The sequence below is a fragment of the Leopardus geoffroyi genome, chromosome C3 (genome assembly GCF_018350155.1).
Source record: "Leopardus geoffroyi isolate Oge1 chromosome C3, O.geoffroyi_Oge1_pat1.0, whole genome shotgun sequence".
NCBI classification, from domain to species: domain Eukaryota; kingdom Metazoa; phylum Chordata; class Mammalia; order Carnivora; family Felidae; genus Leopardus; species Leopardus geoffroyi.
The window spans coordinates 70,576,820-70,599,434 of NC_059338.1; the positions used below are offsets into that span (position 1 = coordinate 70,576,820).

General features: G+C 47.6%; 1 protein-coding gene across 3 annotated transcripts in view; it reads left to right on the forward strand.

The window, feature by feature from the left end:
* ARHGAP39 (Rho GTPase activating protein 39) overlaps positions 1–22,615 on the forward strand; it is a 110,051-nt gene that overhangs the window by 27,927 nt on the left and 59,509 nt on the right. For all 3 annotated transcript variants that reach the window (XM_045455502.1, XM_045455499.1, XM_045455500.1), the window contains exon 2: positions 20,734–20,899. In XM_045455502.1, coding sequence (XP_045311458.1) covers positions 20,820–20,899 — 80 coding nt within the window. In that variant the 5' untranslated portion in view covers positions 20,734–20,819. The remainder of the gene's footprint in view (positions 1–20,733; positions 20,900–22,615) is intronic.

Genomic DNA, 22,615 nt, shown 5'->3' on the forward strand with positions numbered 1-22,615 from the left:
AATCTTAAGCAGGCTCCGTGCTCAGTGGGGAGCCTGACATGGGGTTCAGTCCCACCACCCTGGGATTGTGACCTGAGCTGAAATCAAGAGTTGGATGCTCAACCCACTGAGCCACCCAGATGCCCCTTAGCTACATTTTTAACAATATTTTGTGGAATGTTTATCTGCCTCAGTGGGTACTATCAAGAAAACGCTGTTCTTTCTTGCAATACTTCAGCACTTTTTTTTGTTGTTGTTGTTAAATCTGTATTGAAATGTTGTTTTGTAATTTTGCCCTGAAAACTGCCTTCTTTGAATCACATTGTGTATGAACTGAGCAGGGTCAGAGGCAGAAAAGCAAGCAAGGAGCAGCTTATTCGAACTTGTCTGAGTTTAGCAAATCCTTGGTATCAGGGAACCTCAAATAGGGCATAGATTTCTTGAATCTTCCTTTTAGCAGAAATAGCTTTCAATATTTTCACATAACACTTGTAATGTATTCTACAAAGAACAAGCAGTCAAGTATTTTTCACTTAACATTGGTAACCCGTCTTGAAAATCAGATATTCTGTGGGCACCTGGGTGGCTCAGTCGGTTGAGCATCTGACTTCAGCTCAGGTCATGATCTCCTGGTTCGTGGGTTCAAGCTCTGAGTCAGGCTCTGTGCTGATGGCTCGGAGCCTGGAGCCTGCTTCGGATTCTGTGTCTCCCTCTCTCTCTGTGCCCCCCCACCTCCACTCACACTCTGTTTCTTTCTGTCTCTCAAAATTGAATAAACGTTAAAAAAGGAAAGAAAATCAGACATCCTGCATGAAAAAGCCAAGTCTTTTCCATCATATTAAATGGGAAAATTAATTCATTATATCAACCAACCAGTTTCTTTAAAACAATGGTGAAACACCTTTTTATAAGAAATAGGCTATCATGTTAGGATGTTAGGATGTCAGAAGTGGTTTCTAGATTTCCAGACAACTGAAACATTTGCCGTTACTTCCCTGTGGTAAAACCCAGATGCTGTTGTCTGCAGCACTGGTGCAGCACATGCCCAGTTGACACGTGGCATACTTTTTAGACATGCACGTGCAATTATGACTTCTCATTGGGCTAGAAATGCAACTTGCAGCTTTTTTCTGCATGTTGCTTTAGGGAAATTTTCGATTTGGTTTTCTGACATAAATACAAATGTATACCTATAACCAGTAACTGGAATATATTTTAGAGGAATAATATGATTTATGGGCTTGTAAACTATGAAGAACCAAAAGACGTGCCACCAAGAAATGTTAACCAGGAAGGTGTCCATGGCGTATGCCTGTATTTTTAATATGATTAATGTTAATAGATGATGAGGTTAAGAAGTTATTTCCTTTGTGTTTGAAATAATTTATAGGGTGGGAATGAAATTTTAAATTAATTAAAAATTATTTCTAGGGTCCAATTGCAATTTTTTATGCTGAAGGTAGTTTTTAAATTTTTAAAAATTTTTATTTTTGAAAGACATGACATGAGCAGGGGAGGGGCAGAGAGAGAGAGAGAGGGAGACACAGAATCTGAAACAGTCTCCAGGCTCTGAGCTGTCAGCACAGAGCCCGACGTGGAGCTCGAACTCAGAAACTGTGAGATCGTGACCTGAGCTGAAGTTGGACGCTGAAACAACTGAGCCCCCCAGGCTCCCCTTTAAAGAAAGCATATTGACTTTCAGGTAAGGGTGGAAGATTAAACACAGGCGTACAATTTCACTGTCTCCCAGATACATGCTAAATGAACAGTAAAGTGGTGTTCTAAAAAGTCAAACTTAGAAGGTCGGGTAAAGCGCGAGGGAGACAATAGCAGTAAAGTTTGGGAAGCTGAAAGCAGATGGATAAGTCATAATTCACTTGGCAGATATGAGAAAGCCAGATTCTATGTTGGCAGTGAGGAAATTTGAGAACTAATCCTATTTGCACTACAGAACCCTCAAAAAGCTCAGCATTTAGAGGCTCCGGGGACTTTAAAGAGGTAAAACAGAACTATGAAAATGAGCAGAAAACTGGAAGGATCAGAAGATTTGAAAGAGACCAAATGGAATCTCTAGAAATAAATACTTGAAATTAAAAAAATTAACAGTTATCAGATTATACGCAGTTAAGAGAGACTTTGTGAACAAACTGAAAGGAGCAAATTAGTCAGATGCAGGATAGGATGAGACCCCTGTTAAGTGTTCTGATTCTTGGTTTCAGCTCAAGTCATGATTTCACGGTTCCTGGGTTTGAGCCCTGAGTCAGGCTGTGTGCTGACAACATGGAACCTTCCTGGGATTCTCTCTCTCCCTCTCTCCTCTGCCCCTCCCCTGTTGTGCATGTACGCATGCATACTCCCCACCCCCCCAAGTAAACTTTAAAAAAAAAAAAAAAGATGCAAAATAGGATGGAGAAGGTGATGGAGAGGAGGTAGAGGACACAGTGCAAAAGTTTAAGATGCATTTGATTTCAGCCCCCAAAAGGAAAATAGAAGGGAGGAGAGGCAATATTTGAAGAGCTGTTGGCTGAAAAATATTCTGGAATTGATAAAAGATGTGATGATGGAAATATAGTTTATTTCAAACAGGATTAATAGTGTCTTTATTGAGACACAGCATAGTGATGCTCCAAAACACCGAAGACCAAGGGAGGATTTTTTAAAAATATTTTTTGTTTATTTATTTTTAAGAACGAGTGTGGGCACGGGAGGGGTAGAGAGAGGGAGACACAGAATCTGAGGCAGGCTCCAAGCTCCAAGCTGTCAGCACAGAGTCCGATGTGGGGCTCGAACTCACAGAATGTGAGGTCATGACCTGAACCAAAGTTGGACGCCCAACCAACTGAGCCACTCAGGCACCCCTCAAGAGAGGATTTTAAAAGTAACCAGTAGGGGCGCCTGGGTGGCGCAGTCGGTTAAGCGTCCGACTTCAGCCAGGTCACGATCTCGCGGTCCGTGAGTTCGAGCCCCGCATTGGGCTCTGGGCTGATGGCTCAGAGCCTGGAGCATGCTTCCAATTCTGTGTCTCCCTCTCTCTCTGCCCCTCCCCCGTTCATGCTCTGTCTCTCTCTGTCTCAAAAATGAACATTAAAAAAAAAAAATAAAAAAAAAATAAAAGTAACCAGTAGTGGGACTGCTGGCTGGCTCAGTGGGAGGAGCGTGCGACTCTCAACCTCAGGACTGTGAGTTCGAGGCCCATGGTGGGTGTAGAGATTACTTAAAAATAAAATCTTTGAAAAATAAACAAACAGGGGCGCCTGAGTGGCTCAGTCAGTTGAGTGTCCCACATCGACTCAGGTCACGATCTTGCGGTTGGTGAGTTTCAGCCCCACATCGGGCTCTCTGCTGTCAGCATAGAGCCTGCTTTGGATCTTCTGTCCCCCTCTTTTGGCACCTCCCCCCCTCTCAAAAATAAACAAACAAACAAATAAGTAAAGTGCACTCAGGAGTAAGAGAGAGGCCATCCGAGTAATGGTTTCAACACTGCTGGCTGCCTTCTCTGCAGCAGTGAGGCAAGCCAGAAGGTGGTGGAAAGGGGTCTGAGATGCTGGGAGAAGACTGGGCGTCCAGCCAGATTATCTTTTAAGAACAAAGGTGAAATGAAGGTTTTCTCAAATAAACCACAGTAGGTTACTATCCACAGAACTTTGTTAAAGGTGCTTTGTTAAATAGTCTGCAAGAAGGAGGGAAATGATTTTGAAAGGAAAGAATGAGCTGTGAAAAGGAATGGTTAACAGGTGCTAACCATGTCTCTAAATCTAAGCATCGCCTGGCGTAATTGCCCTCTGTAGGGCTCAGAAACAGATTACAGCGGTAGGTTACAAGATGAAGTTGGAGATCTCAGGATGTAGAACGTAGAGCTGGAAAATAGGAGGGAAGAACATTTAGAGGACCTACCTGTCTGGGGAGTCCAGTAGCCAGTAGAGAAAGTTGCGGGCATGGAAGAGTGGAAACATCAATGACAGAAAGTCACCCACAAAGTCATTGAAGAAAACGCTGTGGAGCCACCAGACATCCAGCACAGTGTATGAAATCAGACCCATCACCTTGAAATTCTGGAACAGGACAAGCAGAAGACTCTTGAGGCTTTCCGACAGAGAGAAACAGGTCAGTTCATGAATCAAGAATCAGGATGACTTTGGACTTCTTAATAGCAATTCTGGAGTTTAGAAGTCCGTGAAGCAATGTCAAAAAATCTGATGGAAGATGATTTCTAGTATACTATCTTTTACCCATTGTAACTTTCAGAGACCTCAGAATTTGCCTCATCCTTCCTTCCCTGGAAGTGATTGAGATATTCTTTACCAAAACAAGGTAGTGAATGGGGAAGCTAATCCCTGGGGTGTGGGAATGACAGTGTGGCGGGTGACAGTGGGGCACCGGGGGTAGAGCATGCCTCGGTCCTGTAAACCGTATGTGTGGATAGTTTGATTAAAGAAGAAGGTGCAGAGAGCTAACAGGTGCTATGCATAATGGATTGTGCACAGAAGTACAGGTGAGACTTGAGGTGACCCAGGTCTGTTCTTAGATCTCCTTTTTGCAGATTCTCTGATGGCATCTCAGTATTTCCAGGAAAGGAAGGATGAGGCAGTTTCTGAGTTCTTGGACAGTTTCAATGGCTAATGCCATATGGGAGCCTTCACATCACTTGCATCATGTGGGGACATCAGGAACTGTCGGGAGTGGGGCTGGTACCTGCAGCTCCCCTCTTCACTCTGTCTCCTGAAATTCTAAATCTTGTCATCTATGTAATCCATTCATCATCGTTGCCTTTAGCCCGTGCCATGCCCTGTAAGTCCTAGCTGCATGGCAGCGTGGCCTGGACAGGTGACAGATGTGCTGCACAGCCACGCTGACACTCAGCTCAATGCCCAGGCCCTCTTGAGCAGGCTCCCTTCTCCCATGGCCTCCCCGGGTCTTGGCCCTGTGGCTCCTGGCTATACTGTAGCATTCCCTTGCCTTCAAATAGATTTATTTATTTTTAAAAACAAATTTTTTAGGTTTATTTATTTATTTTGAGAGAAACAGAGATATTACAAGTGGGAGAGGGGCAGAGAGAGGGAGAGAGAATCCCAAGCAGGCTCCTCACTGCCAGTGCAGAGCCTGACGCGGGGCTTGACCCCTGTGAGATCATGACCTGAGCTGAAATCAAGAGTCAGGCACCCCCTTCAAATAGATGTAAAATTTTTTTTTTGTTTTTAAGAGAGAGAGTGTGAGCTCCTGCAGGGGAGGGGCAGAGAGAGAGAGAGAGAGAGAGAGAGAATCTTAAGCAGGCTCCACGCTGCCAGCACAGAGCCCAACCCAGGGCTTGAACTCATGAAGCCGTGAGATCATGACCTGAGCCAAAATCAAGAGTCAGATGTTCAACCAACTGAGCCACCCAGGCACCCCAGATGGAGAGACAGTCTTAACATGGGGCTCAATCCCATGACCCTGGGACCATTACCTGAGCAGAAATCAAGAGTTGGACACTTAACCAACTGAACCACCCAGGGGCCCCCCATTTTTTTTTTTTTTAATTTGGTTTTCTAGTTGTCCTCAGCAAGAGTTTTAACCACTGAACGCTCTTCCATTGTTGGATGGAAAGAGTCAGACCAGCATCTTAAAACTGGATGCATGTGACTCACCTTGTTTAAAACCCTCATAATATCGTTTCTTTGTTCTCCCTTAGAGGGTTGGGCCAGCTGTCTGGTTCATTATTCTGACAGAAATGGAAGTCTTTACTCCAAAATATTTCCAGTGGGTGCTGTGGGCTGGTCTCCTGTGTCAGAGGAGGGGCATGGGTCCTTCTCCAGGGCACTGGCACCACACTCAGCTCAGCCTGGCCCTTCTGGTTCCAGGAAGTTGCTTTCCTTCTGTAACGGGGACTGGGCAGAAAGGAGCCTCTGATAGTCAGAGTTGGTGAAATGTTTCTCAAGTTTATCTGCAGTTTTCTGGAACCTCCGGTGAGTAACTGGAAGGGACTCCCTCACAGACAGCAGAAACCCTGAAGACCGCACTCGTGACAGAAGAGTGTGGCTCCCAGGCCTCACGGTGCTCAGGGCCCTGTGCAGACCCCAGTGGGATCTGTTACCAGTGGCTGCTGGCACCAATCTGCAGGTGTGCAGGGCTCAAATCTTCCATTTGCTGGTTACGTCTGTTTCCTGATGTTTTCTATCCTGCTTTCTGTGGGATTGATAAAATTTTTGTTTTATTTTTCTCTGGTGTTTGATTAACATTTTATCATATGCTCCCTCTGAGTCCTCCCAATAAGGAAGTTCATGGGGCGTCTGGGTGGCTCAGTCATTTAGGCGTCTGACTCATGATCTTGGCCTGGGTCATGATCTCACGGTTCATGGGTTTGAGCCCCTCGTGGGCCTCTGCACTGACAGCTCAGGGCCTGCTTGGGATTCTCTCTCCCCTTCTCTGTCTGTCCGCCGCCCCCCCCCCCCCCCCCCGCCTGAAATAATCCATTAAAAGAAGGAAATTTGTGGTCACGCAGCACCTTTGTTCTCCTTTTGGGCTTGAGAATAACTCTCGTAACCATCATACTAGCTGTTGTGGTTTTGACTGAAAATGTCATTTTATCACTTTGAAAATACTTTAGCCAATGGTCAGTGTCCCCCACGTGCTTTCCTGCTCCCCGGTCCGCCCTCCTTGCTCAGGAACACTCTTCAGCTCTGGTGTCTGTGGGTGGGAAGTACTGCTATGGTTTCTGTGTCGGAAAAGGACTTGACTTTACTCCCCTTCCTGGAATGTAATTTCAGGACCTTAGAACTTCATGCTGCTCATCCGTCTCTCCGTTCTGTGTAAACTTTTCCACCACATGGATGCGGGCCCCTTGTGGCGGCCGCTCGCAAAATGCTTAGTTTCCCTGAGTGAATTGCTCCTTTGCGAGGCCGTGTTTAGCTGCGTGGGTTTATCTGTTCACAGGAATTGGCAACCTTGGCATTTGGGAATATCTGCTGGCCTTTCAGCCGAGGATGAAGCACTCAGGAGGTGGCAGGCTTTTGTTCTAGAGCTCAGACTGAGTGTGAGGAGCTGTCCCATGCAGGCGGGAGGGTGGTGGCCTGCTTGGTTCTTAGTGCCATCAAGGTGCCCTTGCCAGTGGGACAGGCCAGGTGGGCGGGGGCAGGGAGGTGGGAGGTGGGAGGTGGCTCCGATCTTTGGCATTTTCTGTCTAGACGAGAACCAGTGAATGGAGGGTGCTGTTTAGTGTCCCAGTTGCTCACCCTGACCCGAGGGTGCCAGTGGTGTCTGTGTCTGTGGGGAGTCTCGGGACTCCCTCATCACTGCCGTGGTCCCTGTCCTTTCCTAGGACACAGGTGTAGAAGTCGCTTCTGGAGAGGCTGAGGGCAGAGCCAGATATGGGGGTATCCAGGGCAGCAGAGCATGTACCCTAAGGGAGTGGGTAGGTCCACCTTGCCTTGAGCCCCATTCTGGCCTGTGTGGGGCCGCCTCTCAGACACCAGGTGGGGGTGGGGGTGCCCAAGCTTGGAGTGAGGAGAGTTGCTGGGCACCAGGAGCAGATTGCAGCTTCCTGGGACTCCTTCTCCAAACAGCCCCCATTAGGAGCCAGCACAGAGCGTCTTCTGTTCTAGGGCTCGTGTAGGAAGTTGGAATCAAGAACCTTGTCGCCCACTCATGCCCGGAACTTTCCTGCAGTGTGAGGCGGAGAGCAGTGAGCAGCTGCCCTTGGGGTGGGGGTGGGGGTTGCTGGCTCGAGGCCTGCAGTGCAGTTGGGGCTCCCGCACAACACCAGACCTGCTCTGGGCGTGCCCCTTGCCCACCAGCCGTCCTAGCTGCCCCACCACGGCTCCAGGCATCGGCACAGGGCAGGTCTGGGCCAGCAGATGACCCTGGGCTGCCCTCTGCTCATCCGTGGGGCGAGGCCTGAGCAGGACCTGACTCCTGAGGTGGAGGGGAAGATGGCCAAGACCCACACGGCTAAGGGTCTGCAGAGGGCGGACGCGCATGCAGCTCCCCGGGACTGATCCCAGGATAGCTGTCGCTACATCACCGTGTGTCTTCACACACACTCACTTGTCCGCACTGTGTTGGTGCTCTTCCAGAGGTGAGGCTGGGGGGCACCTGAGTAGGATCAGGACCCAACAGTCCAGGCTGAGGGGGGCAGCCCTGGCAGTAGCCTCAGTGAGAGTCAGGCACTATTTCTCCACTCAAATGCCACCTCCCCACTGGGGAACGTGTCACCCGGGCTGCAACCTGCCCCAGCTGGCCCCCGGGACCTGCTGAGCAGGGGGCAGGCTTCTGCCGCAGGGAGGAGAGCTGGCCCTCCGTCTGCGCTGACTGTGAGGAAGGTTGGGGCCTTGCCGAGGTGCGCCTGCGCTGACTTTCAAGGTAAAGGACATGTGGCAAGTGAGGGGGGCATCTCTCAGGACAGAGTGCAGGGAGCTCACACGTAGGACTCGACGGCAGGCTGACCCAGGGCCAGGAGCCCCCTTTCCTAGCCTCCCTTTACATATTCCTGAAAACAGTCCCAGAATGCATGAGGAAGTTGTGAAGTCAGCTCTTCTGAAGGTCCCTACGAAGTCCCCGAGCAGAAGAGAGGGGCAGGGCCGGGTGTTGGCTGCTCCTCCCACCCCCGAGGTGTGCAGGCCACTCTGCCCCACGGGTGGCTGGGACCTGCAGAGGGACAGGTTCAGGACTTTCTGAGGAACGTTGCCGTAGCCTCTAATAGAAATGAAAACATTCTTTTCTATTGAAAATACTGTTTTGGAAATAAGTGCAGATGACAAAAGCAGAGCGTAAAAGTAGAGAAATGACGTGAAGGCAGGTGTGGAAACGGCCTGCCTGAGGAGACGGTTCCAGACCCCACCACCGCAAGGCGGAGGCCCCCTGCACTCCAGAGACCAGGTGCAGCCGTGCCCCTGCAATGAGGGCCAGGCCGCGGGCTGCTCTTGTCTGTGTTTCCAGTTGTCCCTCAGTGTTTGCAGGAGCTTATTTTCCTCCTGGCTCTTCTGTTTGCGCCGGAGTCTGTGGCCTGAGGGCTGCACACTGCCAGGCCCTGCCCTGCTGGCTGCTGCCTCCCTGGCGCCCCCAAGGGGAGGGACAGGCGAGAAGCTCCCTTAACACTTCCCCCCTCCCCCCCACCAGGTTCCCCCGCTCCTCTGCCTGTCACACTCTTCAGCCATTTTTTCACTCAAAAGGAGGCTTCTGTTAAGAAACCAGCCAGTTATTTTACTTTATTGAGTGTTGACTCACAATGCAGAGGTCTAGGCACTAGTACAGTAGCGAGCAGAAGGCATGATTCTAGTTCAGAGCATTTAAATCAAATTTTTTTTTTAACATTTATTTATTTTTGAGAGAACAGCATGCGCGGGGGGTGGGCAGAGAGAGCGGGAGATACAGAATCCGAAGTAGGCTCCAGGCTGTCAGCAGAGAGTCCGATGCGGGACTCGAACTCATGAACCATGAGATCATGACCCGAGCCGAAGTCAGAGGCTTTGGATGCTCAGTCAGACTGAGCCACCCAGGCGCCCCTGAAATCAGAGCATTTTTAAACAATCATGAGATAAAAGTAATAAGAAAACCGTCATCTGCATCTGTCTTTGCAGAGACCTGAGTCTCCCTCCATCCTGGTCCTGCCCTCAGACTCTGGCTGATACCAACTTGCCAGTTGGGGGCGCTGAGGCAATTGGGTGGAGTCTCCCACAAGCTGGAGGCTGGCCGGCACCCCAGCCTGTGGGCTCTGGGAAAGGTGACCGCAGGACCCAGAGCTACTGTCACCCCTTTGTCACAAAACCCTCTCACAGCTGCCCTCATTTCTCTCAGACCCTGGTGGGGTCATGCCATGCTTGTAGAGGGTTTGGGGAACAAGAGGACCGGGCGTGGGGCTGTTCTGGTCACAGGCTGGCTTCTCTTTTCTGACCTCTGGCACCTGAATGTGTGATGCGTATTTTGTTCTCTCTGTATGGTCCCGCGGGGGTCCTGGTATGGTTTTGTTGGTGAGAGAAGCCCCGAACAGCAAGGACCACAGGAGCGGGGACTGTGCAGCCCAGCGTGTCTGGGTGTCCTGACTGTCATGGAGCCTCCCGCGACCAGAGGCCAAGTGCTGTCCCCAGGGCGGCAGCTGTCCAAGCACCCTCAGAGATTCACTCTGTGCTGCACCCAAGTGTCTCCAAACAAGCGTCCTTTCTGTGTGGGGTGTGGTCCAACATCCTTCCCAGAAAAGTTTGAAAAGCTGGTCCTGACCCACAAGTTGATGCCATGACTGGCAGGTCGGGTCACGGTTGAAACCTTTGGAGGGGGTCGATGAGAAGAGCCTTGCGGGAGGCGCGAGCGGGAAATGCCAGCCTGTCCTGGTCACTGAGTGTAGAGAATGGGCCATTGTGCTTCCTGCTTAGAGCCAAGCTTTCAGAACATGAAACTGAGATGCACTCATTGTTCAGAACTTGGAAAACTTATTAAAAACAGCATTGAGAATGGAACTTAGGCCTTTTGGAGATGATGGCTGACTAAAGACTTGTTTATTCTACTTCCCTCCCTGAAACTCACTGAAATGAACAGAAAGAATGAGAAATAGAGAACGAGATTTAATCTACAATCAACCCAAGGAAGAGCCATAGCCGGAGGAGGAAGAGACGGGGAGAGGGCGGCAAGAGCCAAAGCCCTGATGCACAAAGAGGATTTAGGGACACGACTGACGGCATTTACGTGACACAGCAGTGGCTGTGGGACAGACCAGATGTGGGAGGCATGTGGTGAGGGAGGTGAGCTGGAGTGAGCTCTGGTGCTGGGCTGCCGCTGGCCCTGAAGCAGCTGTGCAGGCAGGCCCCCTGTGAGCCCCAGCTGGGCCGAGGCCACGGCAGTCGCCAGAGCCTTTGGGGGACCCTCGCTGGACCAGAGGGCAGGAACTTGTGGCGCACGCACAGAGACAGCCCACCTGAAAGTGCCGCCAGCCTGAGCAGAGCACCGGGGGGAGGTGGCCCTGAGGCCTTTCTGGGACCCCTGCATTGGTGGGGCCTCGGCCCAGACAGCCCCGTTAGGTCTGCTTTCGGTTTGAGTTGGATTTCCGTCACTTGCTACCGAAAGATTCTGGTCCTAATACCAGAAACTCATTTCCAGGGCAGAGCCTGTAAGAAAACTTGGCAATAGAGCATCCTGGAATGATACACCCGGTTTGAGACTGTCTCATTCCTTGTTTAAAGATGAGCGGTAATCAGGAGCCAGACCTTATGTACAGACTGAAGAAGGAGAAGAGAAGAGGGAATGAGCACAATTAAACCGTGGGTGAAGCAAACAGAAGAATTAACAGATGGAAAGTTTAGACAGAACTTTTTCTGTATACTAAAAATACAAAATTCAAAACACATAAAAAAGAGCTCAAAGAAAAGACGACATAGCAGGAGAGGAAGTGAGCTGGCAGAACTGAGAAAGGAAACTGAAGTCCGAAATCCATTACCAACATGAGAGCCCCATTAGCAATGACAAAACGGGATGGACACTCCTAGCAGGAATTAGTCCTCCAGAGGACAGGCTGCTTGGAAAGAACATGCTGCGTGGGGAGAAATCAGCAGAAAAGTGGTCAGAGAGAAGGTGCCTGAGCCAGAAGGCTGCAGGGTGGTCCGTTGTGGGTCGGGATGGGTGTGGGGAGTCCAGAGGAGAGATGATGTCCAGGGTGCAAGGGACAAGCAAACCAAGGCCTCCTGAGAGTAAAGGAGGGCCGGCTGTGTACAGTGAGAAGGGTGCGTCACGTTTCTGGAAAAAATGGATACGACATGACCAGGCGCTAGAACAGAAACTGGTCGGTGAACTGAGTCTGTTGTACAGGCCCAGCCCACCTCATCCTCTGCTCTGGACGGCAGTGGAGCAGAGGCAGCAAGGTGAGGGGTGAAGAAATGCTCCCCAGGAATTTGTTCTGAGCCAGTGTGGCCTCGGCACAGGCACCCCACCTGGTGGAGTTGTGTCTGCCAGGTGCTCCGCTGTGCGGCTTTGAGAGGAAGGGCGTGCTGGAGAGCCATGTCCTTGGAGGCAGAGCATTTACACAGACTGCTCTTTTCAAGGAGAGATGTGTCTGTTTTCCCCACTTCACTTATTTATTTGGTTATTCACTTACATCAGTATGGGCTGATATTTTATACTTTGGATTATCATCTCATATGACTTTCCCCCTCACACTGCGCCAGCTTTGGTCATTGAGAGCTCTTTCAGTTGGCTTCGTTGTCCCTTTGACAGACCCTGTCACTGTAGGGCTTTGTCTTTGTTTTAGCTCTTCCTCACTGCCTCAGTGGGACCCTTCAAACTCACCTTGTCTTTTTCCTGCCCCAGGGATTTCAGCCATTTCTCCAAGGAGAATGCTGTCAGAGCCCAGAGCTGGGCACTGGGTATGATCCTCGCTGGGGGCTGTTGTTGTTGCTTCTAAGCTCTCTTAGCTCATGGAACCAGGAAATCTATGAGTGCACGCTGACCTGTGTATGGGTGTATGTGTGTGCACACATACACACAGAGATCTCTCCAGGTTCTGAGGAACCCTTCTCTCATGGGTTCTGACTTTTGTCTCCACCCTAACCGATCCCCATGTGGGGTCATCCTAGCCTCCTCCCCACGCTTACCTGTAACCTGCCATCCGTTTGCTGAATTGTTCAGTTCCCATGTACACATGTAGTGGTATCAGAGTTGGAGACCCATACTCCTGAGAAGTGACTTTATCAACTAGAGACAGTGCCTGTATGTAGTTCCTTTTGTGTTGAGTCCCCAAAGTCATTCAGGTTAGCACCTTTCCACCACCTCCTTTGAGGTTGTTTCATACATTTGCAATACAGGTAGATTGTTTTGTCCTATGCTGCATTGCATTTTGAGAAACCTTGACTTCCTAAATTATTTTTTTTTAACTTGCATATGTTAAATTCACTCTTTATGCTATAAATTTCTGTGGTTTTGACAAATGCATAGTGTCAGGTATCCACAATGCCAAATTGTACTGAATATGTTCACCACTTTAAAAAATCCCCTGCTCAAACTTCCTCCCTCCCCTGAATCACTGGTAGCCAGTCTTTGTACCATTAATATAGTTTAGTGTTTTCCAGACTCTCATATATTTGGAACCATACGTTGCATAGCCTCGAACAAACATTTTAAGTCCTTAGTTATACACTATGCCAAGATAAATTCCAGGTGATTATGGAATGTGTTTATTCAGTAAATGTTTGATTACTCCGTGCCAAGGATGCAGTGGTTCACAAAGCAAATATCATCCCTGCTCTCATGGAGCTTACCCTCTGGGGAGGAAGGGAAATTAAATATCACAGCTGTAATACTTTATTTGTGTAATTGTGCAGTGCTGAACAAGAGTCCCTGCACTTCCTCCTGTTCCCAAGATGAAGCAACAGGGGTCATATTTACCTTCTCACAAGGAACTAATAAAAAGCTGGACCATATATATTTATATTTAAGGTATAACATAATTACATTTTTTTTTTTTACTTTCTATAATTTGTTTAATTTTTATCATTTACATCCAAGTTAGTTAGCACATGGTGCGACAATGATTTCAGGAGTAGATTCCTTAATGCCCCGCCCCCATTTAGCCCATCCCCCCTCCTACAACCCCTCCAGCAACCGTCTGTTTGTTCTCCTTATTTAAGAGTCTCTTAAGTTTTGCCCCCCTCCCTGGTTTTATATTATTTTTGCTTCCCTTCCCTTATGTTCATCTATTTTGTATCTTAAAGTCCTCATATGAGTGAAGTCATATGATATTTGTCTTTCTCTGACCAATTTCAAAAAAGCTGGACACTGTTTCCGATTCTGTGTCTCCCTCTCTCTCTGCCCCTCCCCCGTTCATGCTCTGTCTCCCTCTGTCCCAAAAATAAATAAACGTTGAAAAAAAAAAAAAAAAAAAAAAGGGGCGCCTGGGTGGCGCAGTCGGTTAGGCGTCCGACTTCAGCCAGGTCACGATCTCGCGGTCCGTGAGTTCGAGCCCCGCGTCAGGCTCTGGGCTGATGGCTCAGAGCCTGGAGCCTGTTTCCGATTCTGTGTCTCCCTCTCTCTCTGCCCCTCCCCCGTTCATGCTCTGTCTCCCTCTGTCCCAAAAATAAATAAACGTTGAAAAAAAAAAAAAAAAAAAAGCTGGACAATATTTATGAAACCTTGGTTTTCTAAGTTGTGGGTCTAAGACGACAAACTATACTGATTCCTGTGAGATGAGAGCCGAACAAGGTGAGTCCAGTGCTTTCCTGGCTCCCTGCATGAGCAGAGTTTCCAGGTTGTGCTGCAGGGATGCAGGGTCTGGCAGAGCCCCTGAGTTCAGGAGATGGAACTTAGAGTTTGGGGTGGCCACGGTGATGAAGCGTGTAGGGAAGAGCAGCAGAGTGGAATGCTGCAAGTGGAGAGAACTTGGAGGCCTGTGGGAGAGTGCCATTCAGTATGTGGGTGTGAGGAAGCTGGTAGAGGCAGGGAGAATCCCCCAGAAGAGTTAGAGGGAATGATGCTCAGAGCTCTCAGAACACTGTGAAAGGGGTCTTGTCATGAGGCAGACTGAACCTTCCTTCATAATTCACAGGGCACTGGGTTGACTACTCAGTGGAGGGTAATTATCCATAGAATAAATAGTGCTCTGGTGCCCCTAACCAGTGGTAGAAGCAAGAACTGAAGGTTTCACACATTTTCCACGTAACTGTGTCCCAAAACAAAGCTCAAGAATATTTATAGGAATACAAAGGTTATTATAACTATATTCCATGTGTTCAAAAAGCTAAAGGAAACACTGGATACATTGAGTAGAGACAAGATGAAGTAAAGACTGAATCACAAAAAGATCCAAATTAAACTCACAGAGTTGAAACTAAAATGTCTGAATGCAAAACATAACTGGGTGGGATGAACAGATTACACACTGCAGAAGAAAAGCTCAGTGAACTTGAAGACAAAGCAGTAAGATCTATGCAAAGTAAAACAAGGACAGGAAAAGTACTCTCAAATAAGCAAAAGAGCAGGACTGAGCTGTGGGACATCTGGCAGAGGACTAACACTTGTGTAATTGTAGATCCCAGTGGGGAAGGAAGGGTGCAGAAACACTATCTGAATAAATATTAGCTGAAATGCTTCCAAATTTGATGAAAACGATCAACTTAAGCAATCTTAACAAACCCTAAACACAAACACAAATACTGTTACACAAGGCACATGATAATCCAATTGCTCAAAATCAGTGATGAAGAGAAAGTCGTAGAAGCAGCCAGAAAACGGGGTGCCTGGGTGTCTCAGTTGGTTAAGTGTCTGACTTTGGCTCAGGTCATGATCTCACAGTTTGTGGGTTTGAGCGCCGTGTCGGTCTCTGCTGACAATGCAGAGCCTAGATACAGCCTGCTATGAGTTCTGTGTTTCCCTCTCTCTCTGCCACTCATGCTCTGTCTCTCTCAAAAATAAATAAACATCAAAAAAAATTTTTTTAATGAAAATAAAAAAGCGGCCAGAAAACAAGACTACATACAGAGGAACAACAGTGCAGATGATAGCAGATTTCTCTTTGGAAAGTGTGGGTGAAGAGGCCAGGGAGCAGCTAGCCTGGAACTCTGCCCGTGTAAACATGTTGTTAAATGAAGGTGGAGTAAAGATATCTCAGATGTAGAAAAGCTGAAAATCCATCACCAGCAGACCTTCACCACAACAGATGTTGCAGGAATGGCACCAAAGGCTTCAGGCTACAGGAAAATGAACCCATGTGGAAATCTAGGTCTACCCAAAAGAGTGAAGACTCCTGGAAATGGCAGCTGCATGTCTAGATATACATATACTGTCTTATTATTTAAATATCTTTAGAAGATAACTATTTGAGGAAAAGTAATAAGATAGCGGGGGGGGGGGGTGGTTATATATAGAATAAGATATGGCAAGAATGGCATGAGGTCCAGGAGAGGAGAAATGCCAGACACATGTACTTGAAGTGGTATGATTTCTCTTGAAGGCAGACTATAATAAATTAAATATGGACACTATAAACCCAAAAGCATCTACTAAGATAGTAAAACAATGAATTACATACAGCTGGTAAGTTAGCAGTGGAGATAAAATTGAATCACATACAATACTTAATCCAAAAAGGAAAAGGGGAATAAAGAATAAATGAGACAATTTTTTTTTAATTAGCAAAATGAAGGCAACTGGGTGGCTCAGTCGAGTGTCCAACTCTTGATTTTGGCTCAGGCCATAATCTCAGGGTAGTGGGATTGAACCATGTATCAGGCTCCACACTGAGTGTGGAGCCTGCTTAGGATTCTCTCTTTGCGCCGCCCCCCCCCCCCAATAAAAATTTAAATAAAAATAAAAAAATTAAAGTAGCAGAATGGTAGATTTCAACCTAACCATGTCAACAATCACAAATCTAGATGGTTTAAACACCCAATTAAAAGGCAGAATTTGTCAGCATTAAAAGACAGTACCCAAATATATGCTGGCTACAATAAACCCACTTTAAATAGTAAAGACACAAATAGGTTAAAGTAAAAGGAAGGCAAAAGATGTACAATTCTAACACTAATAGAAAGCTGGATTTGCTGTAATAATGTCAAATATACTGATTTCAGAAGAAAGAAAACTACCAGATAAAGATATTTCATGATGGGACAGAGGTTAATTCACCGAGAGGACAACATAAACTTATGTACCTAATAGCAGAGCGACAAAACACGTGAAACAAAAACTGATAGAACTTGAGTGCCTGAGGGTCTCGGTTAAGCGTCTGATTTCATTTCAGGTCATGATCTCACGGTTTGAGAGTTCAAGCCCAAGTGTCGGGCTCTGCACTGACAGTATGGAATCTGCTTGGGATTTTCTCCTTCCTCTCTTTGCGTCTCTCTCTCTCTCTCTCTCTCTCTCTCTCTCTCTGTCTCTCAAAATAAATAAACTTAACAAAGAACTGATAGAACTGCAAAGAGAAATAGATAAATCTGCAATTATAAAGTTGGAGCTCTTGGTATCCTTTACTCAGAAATTGGTAAAACAGGTAGACAGAAAATGAATGCTGCTACCATCAGCCCACCTGCCCTGGTTGGCATTCATCGAGCAGTCTACCCAACACCGTGCTTTCCAGTGCATATGAGCTGTTTACCAAGATGGACCATTTGTCTGCATCATAAGTTTTTCTGAACCAATAAAAATATCTAGAAAATCACCAGGTACTGGCAAAGTAAATCATGTACGTCTATGTAATCCATGAGTCAAAGGAGAAATCAAAAGGGAAATTGGCAGGTTTTTGCATTAGATGAAAATGAAAATCAAAATTTGTTGGATGCCACAAAAGCTATACCCTAAAGGGGACTTTATAACACTAAATGCCTGACTCAGATTGAAACTTTAAAAGGTTGCAAAGCACTAAACTCAATTTCTACCTTAAACTAGAAAAATTTAAATTAAAATTAAAAAATTAAATCCAAAGGACTGCAAAGGAAATCAGATCAAAGTGGAAATTAATTAAAGCAGGCAAAAAAAAAAAAATAGGTGAAAAATTGATGAAGCCCAACACTGTCTTTTTCTTATTCAAGATCAGTATAATTGACAAACTTCTGGCTAGCCAGATCATAAATTACCAATATCAGGAACAAAAGAGACGGCATCACTACATATTATATTGATCTTAAAAGGACAATAAAAGAATGGCATAACAACTTTGTGCCAATAAATCTGACACAATTTACATGAAATGGACAAATTCTTGGGAGGCCAAAACCGCTAAACATGACTCAAGAAGAAGTTTAAGAACTGGTTAGCTCTGTATCTACTGAACGAATTAAAATTGTAATTAAAAACCTTCCTGCAAAGAAAAGGACAGGCCCAGATGGTTCCTCTGGTGTATTCCGCCAAACGTTTGAGGGACAAATAATAGCGATTCTGCACAAACTCTCCCAGCAAATTGAGAGAATGGAATATTCTCAGTTCATTTTCTTAGGCTAGTATTACCCTGATACCAAAACCAGACAAAGATAATATGAGAAGAAATTCACATTGAAATGCAAAGGAGCTAGAAGAATGAAGACAACTTCAGGAATGAAGAGCAGAGTTGGGAGGGCCATCACTGGTGTCAGACCCAGAGCATTTGGAGTCAGTGGGACGTGGTGTCTGTCCCGGATCGGAGAGCCTTTCTGGATGGAGGGACTGATCCAGGGATGACTTGAGGAAGGAGGGCCAGTCAGGCATCTCAGAGGTAATCTTCAGCGACCACTGTGCCCCCTGCTCTGGACCAGCCTTAAAGGATGGACAAGAACAGAAAGGGGATACGCAGGTGCAGGTGGTTGATTTGAGTTGCTTTCAGGTTATGGTAGATATGTTTTAGCTTTTCAGAATTTTACTAACATTGCTCAGTGTTTTTTTAATGTTGAAGCCATAAAGGAAGGCCACCTGTTTTCACCCAGATGGGCAAAGAGTTAGAAATACTTGAGTTTCGTTTTTTTTTTAATGGCATTCCCAGTAGTTTTAAGTATTTAAGTAAAATTTGTATGGATATTCATATGGCAGAAAGGAGAAGGCTGGGAGCATTTCTTCTAGGCAGGTGATCTCAGCTCATGAGCCAAGCACCGTCAGGTTGATCTGTGCTGTCACCATCCCTCTGAGCCTTGGAGAAAGTGTCTGATTGGCTTGTAGTCTCCCGCCCTTGGGTTTCTGGCTAGCTGTACCCCATCTGGTGCTTTGAATCTGTTTTATTTCCCCTTGAATAGCATAGTTGGGTTCTGTGGACCAGCCTCTGCTGGGGAGGGTCAGGGACAGTGTCCCTAGCGATATTCTTGCTCCTCGTTCTGCAGGCTTTCTACCGAAACTGAGACATGTACGTACAGAAAAGCGTGAGGGCACAGGCGGGACACTCTTGAGCTTTCATAAACCAGCACTCTCGTAAGTGGAGCCAAGCTGGAAGTCAAATGACACTGCCCTTTGGGCCCCTCCCCTCACTATCTGGCCTGGAGGTGGCTGCTTCTGACTTCTGACAGCAGAGACTGATTCAGCCTGATTTTGAACGTATTTATGTGAGGGAATCGTACTGTATGCATCTGATTGTGTTTGGCTTTTGTCTTTCACCCTCTGGGAGCTTCACCTAGGTTGTGGGTAGGCTCCTGGAGGAACTTTGAGGGTCTGTTCTACTGTGATGAACATTTGGCAGTTTCTTGTTTTGACCATTGTGACCAGGGCTGCTGGGAACATTGTGTGCAGGTCCAGGTAAGTGTGTGTGTGTGTGTGTGTGTGTGTGTGTGTGTGTGTGTGTGTGTGTCCTCTGCCAGCCTTTATCGCTGTAAGTGGAAGCTCTCGGTGGGGGCCGGGGTGTACATGCAGCTCTAGGAAGTACTGCCAGCTGTGGTCCTGAGCAGGCTGACCCATCTCTTGAAGCCCTGATGAGCTGCCTTGCCCTTGCTAGCATGTGATGGGTTTCCTTTCCCATTTTAGCCATTTTGGTAGGTGTACTGGTTATGCTTTTTCATTAGCATTATATTTTAATTAGCCATTGGGCTCTTGATGGCGTAAGCATTTCCCTGGTGACTAATGAGGCTGAGCATACTTCCATGTGTTTATTAGCCACATGGATTTTTTTTTTAATATTTGTTAAAGGGTGCCTGGGTGGCTCAGTCAGTTGAACATCCGACTTAGTTCAAGTCTTCATCTCATGGTTTGTGAGTTTGAACCCGGGCTCTCTGCTGTCAGCTCGAAGCCTGCTTTGGGACTGTCTGTCCCTCTCTCTCTACCCTTCCCCGTGCATGCTTTTCTCAAAAATAAAAAAAATAAACATTAAAGTGTTTGTTCTAGTCCTCGTCCATTTTTCTGTTGGATTATCTGCCTTTTCCTAGGAATTTTGCATATGTCCTGGGACTAGTCAGATTAGATACGCATACGTGTGTCCTGTGTTGTGCATGTTCTCTGTAGCAAATATTTCCCTTTCTGGGCTTGTCTTTTTACTTAATGGTGTGTTGATAAACAGGGGCTCTTAATTTTATTATAGTCAACTCATTAATTTTTCTTTGTGCTTAGTGGTTTTTTATGTCTGATTAAGATACCCAAACCTGCTATAAGACTAAAAAACTTCTACATTTTTTTTTCTAAAAACCTTATCGTTTTACTTGTAATGTTTAGAACTATAATTCGTCTAGAATGGAGTTTTGTGTATTGGATGAGATAGGGGTCAGGATCCATTTTTTCCCATGTGTGTATCTAGTCACGACAACACCATTTTTTAAAAGTCCACTCTTGGGAGCTTGGGTGGCTCAGTCGATTGAGCACCCAGCTTCAGCTCAAGTCATGATCTCATCGTTCGTGAGTTCAAGCCCCTCGTCAGGCTTGCTGCTGTTGGCACAAGAGTCTGCTTCAGATCCTCTGTCCCTCTCTCTCTCTGCCCCTCCTTCCCTCCCTCTCTCTCTCTCTCAAAAATGAATAAATATTTTAAAAAGAAAAGTCCACCCTTTGTCATCAATCAGGTGATCCCGTGTGAGTGTTGCCTGTTTGTGAGCGTTTTCCTGTCTGGGCCATGCCACATGCTTTGTGCACAGCGCTACCGCAGCCCCAGGCGGGTGGTGCTGTCCCTGTTGGAAGCCGAGGACATTGTGTCTGAGAGGTGGCAGCAGCTTCCCCAGGGTCAGCTGGCAAGGGGCCTGGGTGCCCTCCTGTGGGCTGGGGTTCAGGGGCCGGGCACAGGGAGCAGAGAAACTGCGCTCGGGCCTGGATGTTCCTTACTCTGGCCAGCGCACTGGGCTGTGAGGGGCTGGGCTGGGCTGGGCCGTTTCGGGTTCCCCAAACCCAAAGATGTTTTCTGAGTTTATGTGCTTAGAGGCTTCTGCTCTCTCACAGGGCGGTGCCTTCCTGACTGACAGTGGAGGGAGAGTCCCGATGATCCTCTGACTTCTGTCCGCCTGGGGCCTCAGGAAAAGACTGCAATGTCCCAGACGAGGGATTATGAATGTGACAGCCATGATGCTGGCGTGCAGGAGCCCCGGATTTCAGGGTCGAGCACGAGGTAAGCGGAAGCCGTCTGTGCGGGCCGAGTCATCAGAGGACTGGTTTTCTTCCTTTCAGAGAACGACCAGCAGCCGGCGGGCTGCCAGGGCTTTGCTGCCAGGGGTGAGCCCTGCTTTCTTCGGGATTTGATGTGCTCCCTTGGAAGCCCCGCCCCCGGGTTCCTGCTGCAGAGGGAGGGGGCCCAGATGCCCTGCAGGCCAGCGGTGGACCCAACTCTGTGCGCCCCTCCGGGCACCAGTCCACACCAAGGCAGTTCATCGTTTTAATGTTTCTCGTTTTCACCTTTATTTGTAAATAATCCCACACTTACAGAAAAGTTGCAAGAGCAGAAACGGTGCACTGGATACTTGCACCGCCTTGCCCTTCACCCTGTGGCCTCTGTGCACCCCCTCCCTCGGTGCGGTGCCGTTTTTGGGGGGCCTGTGGGGCACGTCTCCCGTGTCCTCTGCCTCGTGGTCCAGCCTTTGGCAGCTGGTTCCTGTCACCCTTCACGGTGCTTCCAGCCCCTCCTGAGACACTCGCCCTACCGGACTTGCTGCTGCTGTGCGGCCCCTTCGCCTTTTATAATCTGGAAGGTTCCCTGCCTTTTGTGACACCGACACTTTTTAAGGCAATAGTTGCCCTTTCAAATGGAGTGCTGGTTTGTGTTTGCCGATTTCTTAGTAGATGCCGCACAGCCGTGTCCTGCCGTTCCCGGGGTCTCACCTCTGCAGACACACGGCCACCTACTGCTCCTCCACTCTCCCCTCGCCGCCCTGCCCCTCACTGCTTTGGGCGTTCTGCTCGTTTCTCACACAGTTCAGTCTTTCCTGGGATGCGTGCAGAGCGCTGACTTCCCTGCTATGGGGGGGCCTACAGCCGGCATTCTGCACCCCTTGTCCCTGCTCGTGGATTCCTCTGTTCATTCTCAGTACGGACTCAGAAATTCTTTCTGTTTTAGAGGGTCTGTAGTTCGTTCTTGCACTTAATTACTTTGGTGCTTGCATTGTCCCAGATGGGGCTGGTGAGGTTCCTTCTGCTACGTGTCCGTGCCTCTTGGATGCTCCTTCCTTCTGGCTCCAGGCACATCTTGTGCTGCCGCCCCGTCTGCAGGTGGCTGCTTCTCTGAGCAGCCCTGGTTCCTTTCCAGGAAGATGGGTATTGGAGGGCCAGTCTGAGGGCTTGGCATACTCACGGCTCTGGCACTGTGTTTGCTTCTTGGCCCTTTAAGCAGACAAGAAAATGTGTGTGTGCATCTATGTACACACATTAAAAGTGCTAAGTTCACTCCAGTTCCTCCAGTTCCAGCGCTTTCCCCGAGGGTCTGCTCTTCTCAGCAGCCGCCTGCTCCCAAGAGCATCAGCATGTGTACTCGTTTGCTCATCTGATAGCCTATCTGCAAACCATTTCGGAATTGCTTCACCTGTTCTGTGTATATATGTGTGTGTGTGTGTGTGTGTGTGTGTGTGTGTATACGTATATATACACACACATATAAAACACTCAAAATAAGGTCAGAATTTCTTTGTACTCCACCCCCCATGTGCACTCTGCTCAAAAACTGAATACAGAGTCTAGTCCTATTCTCCCTTGGATTAGTTCTTTCCCCTTGGTTGTGGTTGTGATGCTCATTGAAATACAGTTGGGTTCATTTGTTTCCATTTCCATTGAGTTTTTTCCTTCTCCCTTCTCTCCTGTTGCTTTAATTTTGTTTTGTAAACACATAGACCATTAA